This window comes from Cannabis sativa, chromosome 1, assembly GCF_029168945.1.
Source record: "Cannabis sativa cultivar Pink pepper isolate KNU-18-1 chromosome 1, ASM2916894v1, whole genome shotgun sequence".
NCBI lineage: Eukaryota > Viridiplantae > Streptophyta > Magnoliopsida > Rosales > Cannabaceae > Cannabis > Cannabis sativa.
The window spans coordinates 29,247,981-29,260,410 of record NC_083601.1 but is presented as its reverse complement, the minus strand read 5'-3'; the positions used below and the strand labels follow the sequence as shown (position 1 = coordinate 29,260,410).

The 12,430-nt window shown below is 43.6% G+C and overlaps 1 protein-coding gene across 1 annotated transcript; it reads left to right on the top strand.

Moving 5' to 3' along the window:
* The first annotated feature begins 625 nt into the window (after window positions 1-625).
* LOC133033786 (stress response protein NST1-like) lies at window positions 626-12,057 on the top strand. The gene is made up of 3 exons (XM_061108819.1): window positions 626-739; window positions 833-1,319; window positions 11,921-12,057. The coding sequence occupies exons 1-3, from the start codon at window positions 626-628 to the stop codon at window positions 12,055-12,057; spliced, it is 738 nt and encodes a 245-aa protein (XP_060964802.1).
* The last annotated feature ends 373 nt before the right edge of the window (window positions 12,058-12,430 follow it).

Here is a 12,430-nt window from a genome sequence, read left to right as displayed (position 1 = left end):
ACAGCTCGCCGGGGTTCATACTCCCGTGGCTCCTCCGGCCTTCACCCCTTCTCCCCTGGCCCCTTCCTTGAAGGTTTCTTCCAGCGCTCCCCCCGAAACTATTGACTTAGTGGATGACGAGGAGGTGCTTCCGGGAGAAGGCCAAGGGAAAAGGTGGGACTTCTCGGAGGAAGCCGTTGAGGGTGCAGGAGAGCCTCAAGCCCTTCCGGAGGTAGCAGAGGAGGACGAGGAGGAGCCTGAAGCGGCTATGATTCGCAAGCGTAAGGGCAAGATGGTTGCCCAGGATGAGCCGAAGAGGCCTCGGAGAGCCGACACTCCTGCCCATGGCCTAGACGGCGGGGTCTCCCCGATGGAGGAAAATCCTGCTCCTCCCCACATCGAGCTTACCCCGATTCCGGGGGACGAGGTGAGGCAGGAGCTTCGCATAGCCAAACACAACTATGCTATGGATGAGTACTCCCGGGGGTATGCTGAAGTGGAGGCCCTTAGGAGGATTCTGCGAGCTGAGGTTGAGGCGAGCATCAACCACCCGGAATACCAGGATCCGTGAGACCTTAATCTGGACCCCTTATCGGACTGGTTCCGTCGCTTCCTAGGGCCTACCTTGGCTCCTTTTGCCGCGGAGATGACCGGCGAGTTCGCTTCTCAGCTCACACGTTGCGCGCCCAAGCGGTTTGCCACTTGCGCTTCCCTGAACTCCATCTTCCAGGTCCAGGACCTCAGCCATTCTCTCACGGTGGTAAGTACTTTGCAATTTTTGCGTTTCCTTTTATTGCTTGTATTTTGTTTTCTTCCTTTGAGAAATTTTTCCTTATACTTCGTTATGGTTCAGCTTGCTGCTGAGGCTGGCCGCCTCTCCAAGAACATCATAAACCATGGCTTCACTCTGTCCGACTTTGGGGACATGAATGACGTCAGGAAGGTCCTTCAGGACCTCACAGCGGAGAGGCAGATCTACCAGGAGGCTGCCGAGCGCCAGGAGGCAGCGGCCAAGGCCAAGGAAGAGGAGGCCAAACGGAGGGAGGCTCAGGCGGAGGCCATGATTCGGGACGAGGCTCAGCAGAGAGACAGGATGGAGGCCCATCACCAGGAGGAACTAAGGGCTCAAACCGAGGCTGCTGAGAAGGCCAGGCGAGATCTCCGGGAGGCCAGGGAGGCTTTGGATGAAATGGTCGCCAAGGTGAGATCTTTAGAGGAGACTCACCAGTCGGACATTGAGTCTAAGGCCGCTCTAGCTGCGGAGTTGAAGGAGCTTAGGGATTTCAAAGAACAATCCACCAAGAAGGCCAAGAGGGCCGAGCTCCTTTCTCCTGTTTCCTGCGCCCGGTGCCCGAAGCGTTTTGATGATGGTGTCTATATGGCTTGGGCCACCAATGATCAAAGTATCAAGCTTACTTTTTATCCCAAACCCGAGGAGATGATTGCCAGATTTTGGGAAAAGAAGAAGAAGCTTGATGCCGCGCTTGAGGCACGGATTGGACCTCGTCTTCCTCCGCGGGCTGACTGAGCTGCCGTATTATTGACCCAGATAACTCTTCTTTTTTTTTTTTGTTTGTATATATTTGCTGCTGCCTTAGAACAATTTACATATAGGTGGCAGCTTTCATTTGAAGGGGAGACAATTATATTTTAAGGCCTGTCCCCGGGCCATTTATATGTAAATGACCTGCCCTTTGGGCTAGGATATTTTTTATGCGATCTTTATTTGTCACACTTATATATTTTAACCTGTCCTTTGGCTCAGGGTTTTTATACTTATGCTTTTTATTTTTGTGCATACTTTTTGACCTGCCCTTTGGGTCAGGATATTTTACTTAGTTTGTTTTTTGTTTGTCCGTGCGGTATACCCTAGTACCCCCCTGAGTGGCATAGAAACTTTGTTTTTAAGGCACTCAGTTTTATTTAATACAGAGGAGGTATACATTTGGACGGTACAAACTCTTTGAACAAAATCTAAGTTTAATTCGCTACTGGTAATATTTTCTGAGGTGATCGGCATTCCAGGCTCTTGGGACGGTGGTTCCGTCCATTCTTTTTAGTTTGTAAGTGCCAGAACCGATTTCGTCCTCGATCTCATATGGTCCTTCCCAATTTGGTCCAAGTACCCCCACTCCGGGTTCTTGGGTGGCTGGAAAAACCCTTCTTAGGACCATATCCCCAATAGCAAATTTTCTATTTTTAACCTTGGAGTTAAAATACTTGGTCACCTTCTTTTGATAAGCAGCCATCCGTATTTGAGACTCATCCCGGAGTTCTTCGATTTGATCCAAAGCCTCTTGGAGCAGTGCCTGATTGGTGGCCGGATCATAAGTCGTCCTCCTGTGGGATGGGAATAATGTTTCCACCGGGACCATTGCTTCACAACCGTACGCCATTGAGAATGGCGAGTGACCGGTTGTGGTTCTGGGGGTCGTCCGGTAGGCCCACAATACCCTTGGCAATTCTTCAGGCCAGTAGCTTCTTTTTCAAGGTGACCTTTAGGATTTTATTGACTGCTTCCGCCTGGCCGTTTGTTTGAGGCCGGGCTACCGCGGAGAAGCTTTTTACCACTCCGTGTTGGTTGCAAAAGTCAGTAAATTCCTCGCAATCAAATTGCTTTCCATTGTCTGAGACTATTTTGTGAGGCAAGCCGTATCGACACACTATATTTTTGATAACAAAGTCCAATGCCTTCTTAGCAGTTATTGTCTTCATGGGCTCAGCCTCTGTCCACTTGGTGAAGTAGTCCACTGCTACTATTGCATACTTTACCCCTCCTTTTCCCGTAGGTAGAGACCCGATGAGATCTATTCCCCAGACCGCGAAGGGCCAGGGGCTGGTCACCAAAGTGATCTCATTTGGAGGAGCTCTCGGTATGTTCGCGTACCTTTGGCACGAGTCACACTTTTGGACGTAGTCTATACAATCTTTTTTCATTGTTGGCCAGAAGTACCCTTGCCTCAATATTTTCTTTGAGAGGCTGGGTCCTCCCGTATGATCTCCACAGAACCCTTCATGGACCTCCAGCATGATTTGTCTAGCTTCAGGGTCCGATACACGCCTTAAATAAGGCATGCTGAGTCCTCTCCGGTAGAGAATTTGGTCCATCATTACATAACGATGAGCTTGATACTGAATCTTTCGAGACAGTGCCCTCTCTTGGGGCAACTCACCTGTGGTTATGTATTTTATGATGGGGACCATCCAGCTGGGTTCTTGCCCAACCGTTAGTGTGGTCTCTTTTATTTTGATGCTTGGCTCTGCCAAGCGTTCCACTGGTACTACCCCCAGTTCTTCGATTTCACTGTCTGAGGCTAACTTAGTCAGACAGTCCGCATGAGCGTTCTTCTCTCGGGGGATTCTTTCTATTTTATAGTCCGTGAACTCGTGGAGCAGTTCTCGGACTATTGTTACGTACGCGGCCATCCGTTCGCCGCGAGTTTGGTATTCTCCGGAGACCTGGTTTACGACCAGCTGAGAGTCACTGTAGATTTCCACTCTCTTGGCTCCTACAGCTTTAGCCAATTTTAGCCCTGCTATCAGGGCCTCATATTCGGCTTCATTATTCGAAGCTGTGAAGTTGAATCGGAGTGCAGCCTGGAGCCGCAATCCAGTAGGTGATATCATAGCCACTCCGGCTCCTGAACCATTCTCATTAGAAGCTCCGTCTACAAATACTCTCCAAGTAGGGATTGGTGGTTCCGGTGTATTGGCTGTTGCCTCGGCTTCATTGCATTCGGTGATGAAGTCTGCCAAGGCTTGGCCTTTTACGGAAATCTGGGGCACGTAATGTAAGTCGAATTGACTTAGCTCCATCGCCCACTTGAGGAGTCTTCCGGATGCTTCAGGCTTTTGGAGAACTTGCCGGAGCGGATGATTGGTCAGGATTCTGATCGGATGGGCTTGGAAGTACGGTCTCAACTTCCTTGATGCCATCAGGAGGCAGAATACTAATTTTTCAATGACCGGGTACCTTGTCTCGGCCCCTATCATGCGCTTACTAACATAGTACACGGGGTGCTGAATTTTTTCTTCCTCCCGGACCAGTGCAGCGCTGACCGCGTGTTCAGAGACGGCCAAGTAAAGGAACAAGTCTTCTCCAATGACGGGTTTTGATAGGATAGGAGGTTTGGCCATGTGGTCTTTTAACCTTTTGAATGCCTCCTCGCATTCATCTGACCATTCGAACTTTTGGCATTTCTTCAGTATGTTGAAGAAGGGTATGCACTTGTCCGTGGATCGTGAGATAAAGCGGCTCAGTGCGGCTACCTTTCCGGTCAAGCTCTGCACGTCTTTATGTTTCTTGGGAGATGGCATGTCCAGGAGAGCTTGGATTTTCTCCGGGTTCGCTTCGATCCCCCTTTGGCTGACTATGAAGCCCAGGAATTTTCCCGACTTGACCCCGAAGGTGCATTTTTTCGGGTTGAGCTTCATGCCGTATCTCCGGGCAACTTCGAAACATTCTTCTAAGTCGCTTGCATGGCTGTTGCATGCTTTGGATTTGACGAGCATGTCGTCTACATATACCTCCATGTTTCGTCCCAGGAGGCTTTTAAACATCCGGTTAACCATTCTTTGATAGGTTGCTCCGGCGTTTTTCAGTCCGAAAGGCATGACTAGGTAGCAGTATACCCCCTTATCGGTCCTGAAGCTAGTGCACTCTTGGTCTGCCGTATGCATTTTTATTTGGTTGTACCCAGCATAGGCATCCATGAAAGACAGCAGCTTAAATCCGGACGTGGCGTCTACCATCTGGTCGATCTTGGGTAGCGGAAAGTAGTCCTTTGGGCAGGCTTTGTTTAGATCTGTGAAGTCTATACAAACCCGCCAAGTCCCGTTCGGCTTGGGCACCAGGACTGGATTGGCCAGCCATTCCGGATAGTACACGTCGCGGATCATGCCATTGGACAAGAGTTTGTCCACCTCTTTCTCTAAGGCTTCGGCTTTCACCGAGTCGAGCGGGCGTCTCTTTTGCTGTACAGGGGGCATGTCCGGGTTGACATTGAGTACATGGGTGATGACATGAGGGCTGATGCCGGTCATGTCTTCTTGGCGCCATGCAAAGATGTCGATGGCGCCCTTCAGTGTTTTTATTATTTTATCTTTTTCCTCCGGATCCAGGCTCTTCCCTATACGGAGTACTTTGGTGGAGTCGTCGTCGCACACTGGTATTTCTTCGACGTCCTCCATTGGTTCCACGACCCTTTCGGACCCTATGCGAGGATCCAACTCATCCTCTTCAGCCTTCTCTATCTCAGGGGGCCCTCGAACCATGAGTACTGGTAAGTGGGTGGCAACATTGTAACATTGCCTGGCCTCTCCCTGATTTCCCCTCACCGTTCCGACTCCGGCTTCCTGGGTAGGGAATTTCAGGCATAGATGTCGGATTGAAGTAATCGCACCAAAGTCGACGAGGGCCGGTCGGCCTAGAATCGCGTTGTAGGCTGTTGGACAGTCTACCACCACGAAGGTGCAATACTTAAATGTGCTCTGAGGGGGTATCCGGGCACAGGGTAACTGGGAGCCTGACTTTTCCCATCGGGATTAGCGTCGTCCCGTTAAACCCTGTGAGCTGTGATCCACTAGGCGAGAGGTCCCGGTCGGTCAACCCTATTGCAGTGAAGGCTTCTTTGAAGAGCAAGTTTACGGAACTCCCATTGTCAATCAGGACCCTTGCGACCACTTTATTTGCGATGGGGGTCTCTATGACCAACGGGTCGTGGTGAGGAAAACGCACCGTCTTGGCGTCTTCTTCCGTGAACGTTATGGGCTGGTCCATTAGTCGAGGCCTTTGAGCCGGGAGTTGAGTAACCTCCCACACCTCACTGTGTTTTGCGGCCTCGGCATATCTTTTTCGCTCCTTGCGAGTGTTTCCTCCGATATGGGGACCTCCGGAGATCATGGCTACCCGTCCATTAGGCCGGGGCGGTAGCCCGGGGATATGCCGGGTGTCACTCGCGGGAGCAAATGGAGGCAATACTCTGCCGTACCCCCTGGCGTTCCCGGAGGCATACCCCCTGCCACCTGCCCTGGATTAAGGTGGGGCAACCTATTTTTGATCCACTCATAGAGGTGGCCCAAGCGGATCAAATTTTCAATCTCGTCTTTGAGATTTTTACACTCGTTGGTGCTATGACCAATGTCGTTGTGGTACTCGCATCTTTTACTCGGATCTCTCCGGGAGCTATCTTTGTACAACTACGGGTCTCCGGTAGTGCGTATTTTGCCTAGTGGCAAAATATACACGTTCCTGAGAGTCCGTGAGCTCTGTGTACTGAGTATATTGGGGTGTGTACCCCTTCTTTTGGCGCTTCTCTCCCGTTCGGGTGCTGCCCTTGGAGGACCTTTTGCTCCTCGACCCCTGGGTAGGGCCTGTTAAGCTAGCAGTCGGGGCAGCCCGCGAAGGAGTTCGTCCATTCACCCCGGACGGGTTGCCGTAATGGGAAGATGCCGGTGCCAAAGCTTGGCCACACGGCCGTATCCGGAGTAGCGGAGAACCGTATGCCACTTACTTGTGGAGTTGCGGTCGGGACAAGTGCCGAGGGCGACACTCACGGCATGTATCCTGCTATCCCGGTGGGATAGTAGCCCCCGTAAGCCACGATCTGGGCTTCTTCGAGGTTAATATATTTTTGGACTCGCTTCGGAAGTCCCGAAGGCTAGCCGCCTTCTTGCCGCCACTCGTTCCGGAGGGAGTCCCAGTGCGGATTCCTGCTTGGAGAAGCGCAAGCTGTTGTCCGTCGTCGACCTTCTTGGTCTTCGAGGCTTCCTCTCGGAACCTCTTGATGTAATTCTTCAAGGTCTCGGTGGGCAGTTGCTTGATGTTGGTCAAGTCACTAACCTCCAAGTTAACCTTCCTGGCGGCGACAAATTGTCTCCGGAAGTTGGTTTGGAGTTTGTTCCAGCAACCCACCGATCCTGGTTCCAGTTTTTTGAACCATTCCTCTGCTGATCCGCTCAGAGTGAGGGGGAAGCACAAGCATTTGGCGTCATTGCTGACCCGCATGACTGTCATGACACGGTTGAACCGTGACAAGTGATCACCGGGTCGGAGTTCCCGCATATGCCGCCATTTCGGGCATCTTGAAGTTTTTAGGGAGCTCCGCCTCCAGGATATGTTTGGCACAAGGCTCCCGATCCTCACTGTCCGAGTCGGAGTCGTCTCCCTTCTGCCTCCGGGAGACTCGAGCAATATCTTTTCGAAGTATGGCAAGTTCCGCCATAATCCCTTCGTTTACAGTACCCGAGGAGACCACGGGCCTGTATCTTTTTTGGTCAAGGTGATCCCGGAGGTCACCTTGATTCCCATTGATTTGATTTCTCAGATCAATGGGAGGACATCTCTGTCCTCTTCTTCCTCTACCCCCTGGTTCCTGGTGCACGGAAACGCTTTTCCGGTCCCCTCGATCCTGAGGGCCAAGACTCCCTCTTTGGGGCTTGCCCCTCTGCGGACCTTTCCCTTTAGGGAAATCTGAGCGGATCCTGCGCCTTTTTCTTTCGCCTAGGGGTAGAAGTAGGGTTTTTTGTTTGGTTTTCCTCAGCAGGGTGCCTTATAGGGCTAGGTTCCCTAGGTCTTTGCTGCTGGGAATTAGGCGAAGACGTCGCTGGCTCCCCGTCGAGCCCAGCGGCCATCGCCTTGGGATGCACGTGAATACCAGCTGCCTCCATGGCTTTCTGCATGGCTAGCATCACTTCCTGCATTTTTTGATTTTGCGCTTTCTGAGCTTCGATCTCAGCTTCATGATCGATAGCTTTTTGTCTAAGGAGCACCAACTCCGAGTAGCTTCCTCCGTCATAGGCATACTCGTCGAGGTTTTCCTCGTAGTTCTCGTCGGGAACTATCTCTTCTTCTTCTTCCTCGGACTCCTCTGCTGCTCTTGAGGCTACATCTTCCTCATTGGGATCTTGAGCGTCTTCCAGAGGGCGAGGATGACGTGTACTTCTTGTCTCCACCATTGTTGTGAAGTCAAATGCTTGTTATGTAGCAGCTTTCCTCAGCTCTCAATGAAAGCACCAAAATGTTGACCGAGGTTTTCGGCAACTATCAAAATATGATTATAATAAAGAGCTGTAAGAAAGTGAGATGGAGGTTTTTTACGTGGTTGGGGCGTTAATGAGCCTTAGTCCACGAGTCTCTGTTATTAATGGATATATTTAATACAGATTCCACACTTGAGAGAATGTCTTTCTCATAAATACAGAGAATGTTCTTGGTGAGTATTTACTCTTCTTGCTCTTTTGCAACCCAAGATTCTCGACCCCATTAAATGAGCTTTGAGGGGGTATTTATAGTGTTTTGGTGGGGGAATCCCTAGAATTGTTCTTACACATGTATCTGTAAGTATCCATAAAGTTGGGCATTTCCAATGAATATACCATGGGTGATGCATGGTCAAATCCCTAGGTGCTGTAGGGTTTTTATGGAGAATGTCCTTTTTGCCTTGTGATTGACGTGACTCTTCGCAGAGTAGTCGTCGCTAGACTTAAATGATCATTACTGTAGCGCTGCTGTTTGGGGGTTGTGCCGTCAGACTTTATTGCGTGTTACAGTCCCAACACGCTTCCTCCCATACAGCATTAAATGCGACTTGATTGCTCGGGAGAGACCTGACACATCCCGGAGAGCCTTCACGCTATGCACGCTTCCTGGAGTACCTTGTACTCCGGGAGCCTCCTCCGGGACCCATGCTAACAGCGCTTCCTTGTGGCGCGCAAAGACTTAGCAAATGTTTACAAGTTATCTGATCCACGTGTCCCCTCTCGACTGGTCCACGTATTTTTGGCGAATTCTGGAGCAACAACCATCAAAACATAATGAAGATTGCTTATTTATGATGTTGTATCTTAAAGAAAAACAATTTCAGCATGAAAAATGCTAATGTCACCTTAAAGTTTTATTAAGGCATTTTAATTTCGAGTCGTATACAATTTAATTTAATAAACTCAGTCTTAAATTACATATATCAATTTGATACTCTCATTCTAAATTGAAATCTATGTTTATTCAATTTTAACATATTCAAATCTCATATCTTATTTGAATTCATAAATAGCATGTAAAAGCTGCGTAGTCAGTCATATACACAATAATCACAAATTGAATATATCTTATATGAAGAAGAAATAGTATGTCAAAAAACAAAAAATAAGAAATAAAAATCTTGCATTAATTCATAATAAAGTTTCAAGAAATTCAATTAAAAACTCTAAATAGAATTTAATTTATAATCATAATAAAAACATCTATGATAATATTTTTAGAAAGCATATTAAAACTAGAAATTAAAATATGAGTGAAAGAAAATAAAGTAGATAGAGTTGTCTTACTTCAATCTTCATCTCCAATCCTCTCCTTCTTCTTTTCTTTTTGTTCTCTAATGTCCTCTATCGTTAATTGCTTGAAAAATCCTCTCAAATTTGACCTATTTACTCCTAAATTCATAAGTAAAAGGTCTAGCCCACACAGACCCGCATTTACGTGTAAAAGACTCGCGCTCGCAAATTGCTTGTTGTCCAGGTATTCTTTTGCTCCAATCTCTCTCTCTCAATAAAACTCGTATAACTTTTGCATACTAACTCTAAATTAGTTGATTCAAGATGTGTTTGAAAGATGAGAAAGATATCTAAAATTTCTATGTTTTGATTTTTTTCAATATATAATCAGAACATAGTTAAATTTAGGTTTGAAATTTCAACTTAATTTTTCTTATAAAGTTTTTCTACAAAAACATCAAAATAACAAATTAATACTAAAACTAAACAAAATGAATAAAACAAACAAAACATAAAAAAAAAAATAAATAAACCTAAAAGATTATAAATTAACACAAATTCAAAAGATTAATGATGAAAAATAACTCAATTTCATAGAGTTAACACGTGTCAAATTCATGTTTAGCGAGTCATATCGTGTTTAACCCGTTTTTATTTCGTGTCGATCTGTTTTCGACCTACATCATATTTTACCGACCCTAACCCGTAACATTCGTGTCGTGTTCGTGTTCGTATACTGTGTCGAAATTCGTTTTGCCACTCCTATAGTGGTGCCTAGCACCATCTAGAAGTAGTGCCTTACGATTAGTTCACAATATTCCTTAAAGGTTATAATCGGGACACAATACTTAATTGCGCTAATAGAGATATTACACCAAGGGGGTGCTAGATACAACTGGCGCCTTTTAACACTTTTCTTTAATAAATAAAATGATGTGACATGTCAGTATGGTGTTGGGCAACTTAGAGCACTCTCAACAACTTTTTTATTCTATCATTTAAAATAAATTACCAAAACTCTACTTTATCTATTTTCATTTTTACACTTCAAAACAGTTTTTTTTTTTTTTTTATTTACATTTTTACAGAATTTTACATAAAAACCCTATTGCAACTAGCGCTGCAACCTAAATTACAACAAAAAATCGTATAGAAACCCCTATTGCAATTAGCGCTGCAACCACTTTAGAAACCCAATTGTAAATTTAAAAAAAAAAAGTTAAAAAAAAAAGTATATGAGATAATTCTCCTCTAATTTAAATGTTATATTTTTAATATATTTTATTTATTTAATCTATGTATTTATAAAGAGAGTAAATTAAGGCTAAACCCTTAATAGTTTCAGTTTTCTAGCACTTAACTCGTAAATCCATTTTTTCGTAAAAAACTTTCCAAATGTTCTGGTAACAATTCACTACTTTTATCTATTTTTAGTTGTTAATTACTAAGATGGATTGTCAATGATAATTATATATAACACAAATTTTTATAAATTTTTTATATTTTTACGTTTAATTTTTTTTAGGGACTTTTTTTTCTTTACACTTGAAAACAGCTTTTTTTTTTTTTTTTTTTTTTTTTTTTACATTTTTACGAAATTCTACATCGAAACCCCTATTGCAACTAGCGCTGCAACCTAATTTGCAACAAAAAATCGTATAGAAATCCCTATTGCAACTAGCGCTGTAACCACTTTAGAAACCCAAACCTTAAATTTGAAAAAAAAAAAAGTTAAAAAAATGGTATATGAGGTAATTCTTTTTTTTTTATTATATTTTTACAGTATTTTATAAAAACATAAAAAATAATAAATAAATTACATGAAAGTAACAAAAAAAATATTAAGATAATATATAAATAATAGAAAATTAATAATAAAATAAAAAAAAATATAACATAAAAATATACTAAAAAATTGTATTTTATGTAAATAAAATCTAAAAGCACAATCATAAATTAATTTAAGTGGCGTTTAGTAACATTTTTTAATCAGTTTGTTGTTTTTAAAATTGGAAAAGTAAAAATATTTTTTTAAAACATGTTCTATAAAATTATTTTGACTTTTCAATTTTTTAATTGAGAATCAAAATTTTGAAAAAAAAACTACTTTCAATATTTTTTTAAGTAGTTTTTTTTTTCTTAATCAATATTTTAAACTCTGACTAGACCCGAACCCAAATCCCTTCTACGGTCTTGGCGTTGAACCCGGCCTCTGACTCGAATTCGAATCTGATCCCGGACCTAAACCAAACTTAAATAAAATCAAAAAAATAAAAATAAAAATAAACTTTAAAGATAACAATTTATTTTTTGTTTTTTTAATGCAAATTGGAATTTTATTAATTTGCTAAATCAGCCAAAAGACAAGACTGTAATTCAGTAGGAACATCCCTCCCACTAAAAACTCGATATGGAAAAGAATATGACACTCTAGCAAAGCTGTGCGCAGTCATATTAGCAGATCATTTAATAAAAAAAATAAAGAAACATGGTTTGAAAATAGATAGAAGCTTTCGACAGTCCATCGCCACTCCCCCAAGAGGCGAAACCATGGTGATGTTACTTCGAATAGCTTGGACAATTGAGAGACAATCGGACTCGAGCTTGACATTATGCCATTCATGATCCTTGATCCAACTTAACGCCTCTTTAATGGCGAAAACTTCAGCCATGTTTGGTGCCATTGTACAACTGTTAAAGAACCAAAAGAAGAAAAAAACAGAGCACTGGAAACTGAAAACATGGGCTAGCAGATCACTCAAAACTAGGGGTGTTCACGGATTGGTTTGGTCTGGATTTTCATAATTTTTGAACCAAACCAGTATAACGGTTTTTTGAATATTAGAAACCAAACCGGACCAAAAAAATTGCTCAAACCAAACCATTAAGAACGGTTTGGTTTGGTTTGAAACTACAGTTTAAGTTAATTTATAATTATTCATATTTTTTAAGTAATTGTACTATTTTTACTAAGTTTTTAATTTTATTTTTCAAAATATATATTTAACATGATAAGTAACAGATCTATAACCTATAAATAACGATATAAAAATATTCTCAAAAGTTATACATAACATAAAAATCTAAAATTCATGCAATAAAAAATTTGGCACACAAAAAAGTTCAAAGTTATACATATAGTCATATATAAAATATATATAAATTAATTATATATTAT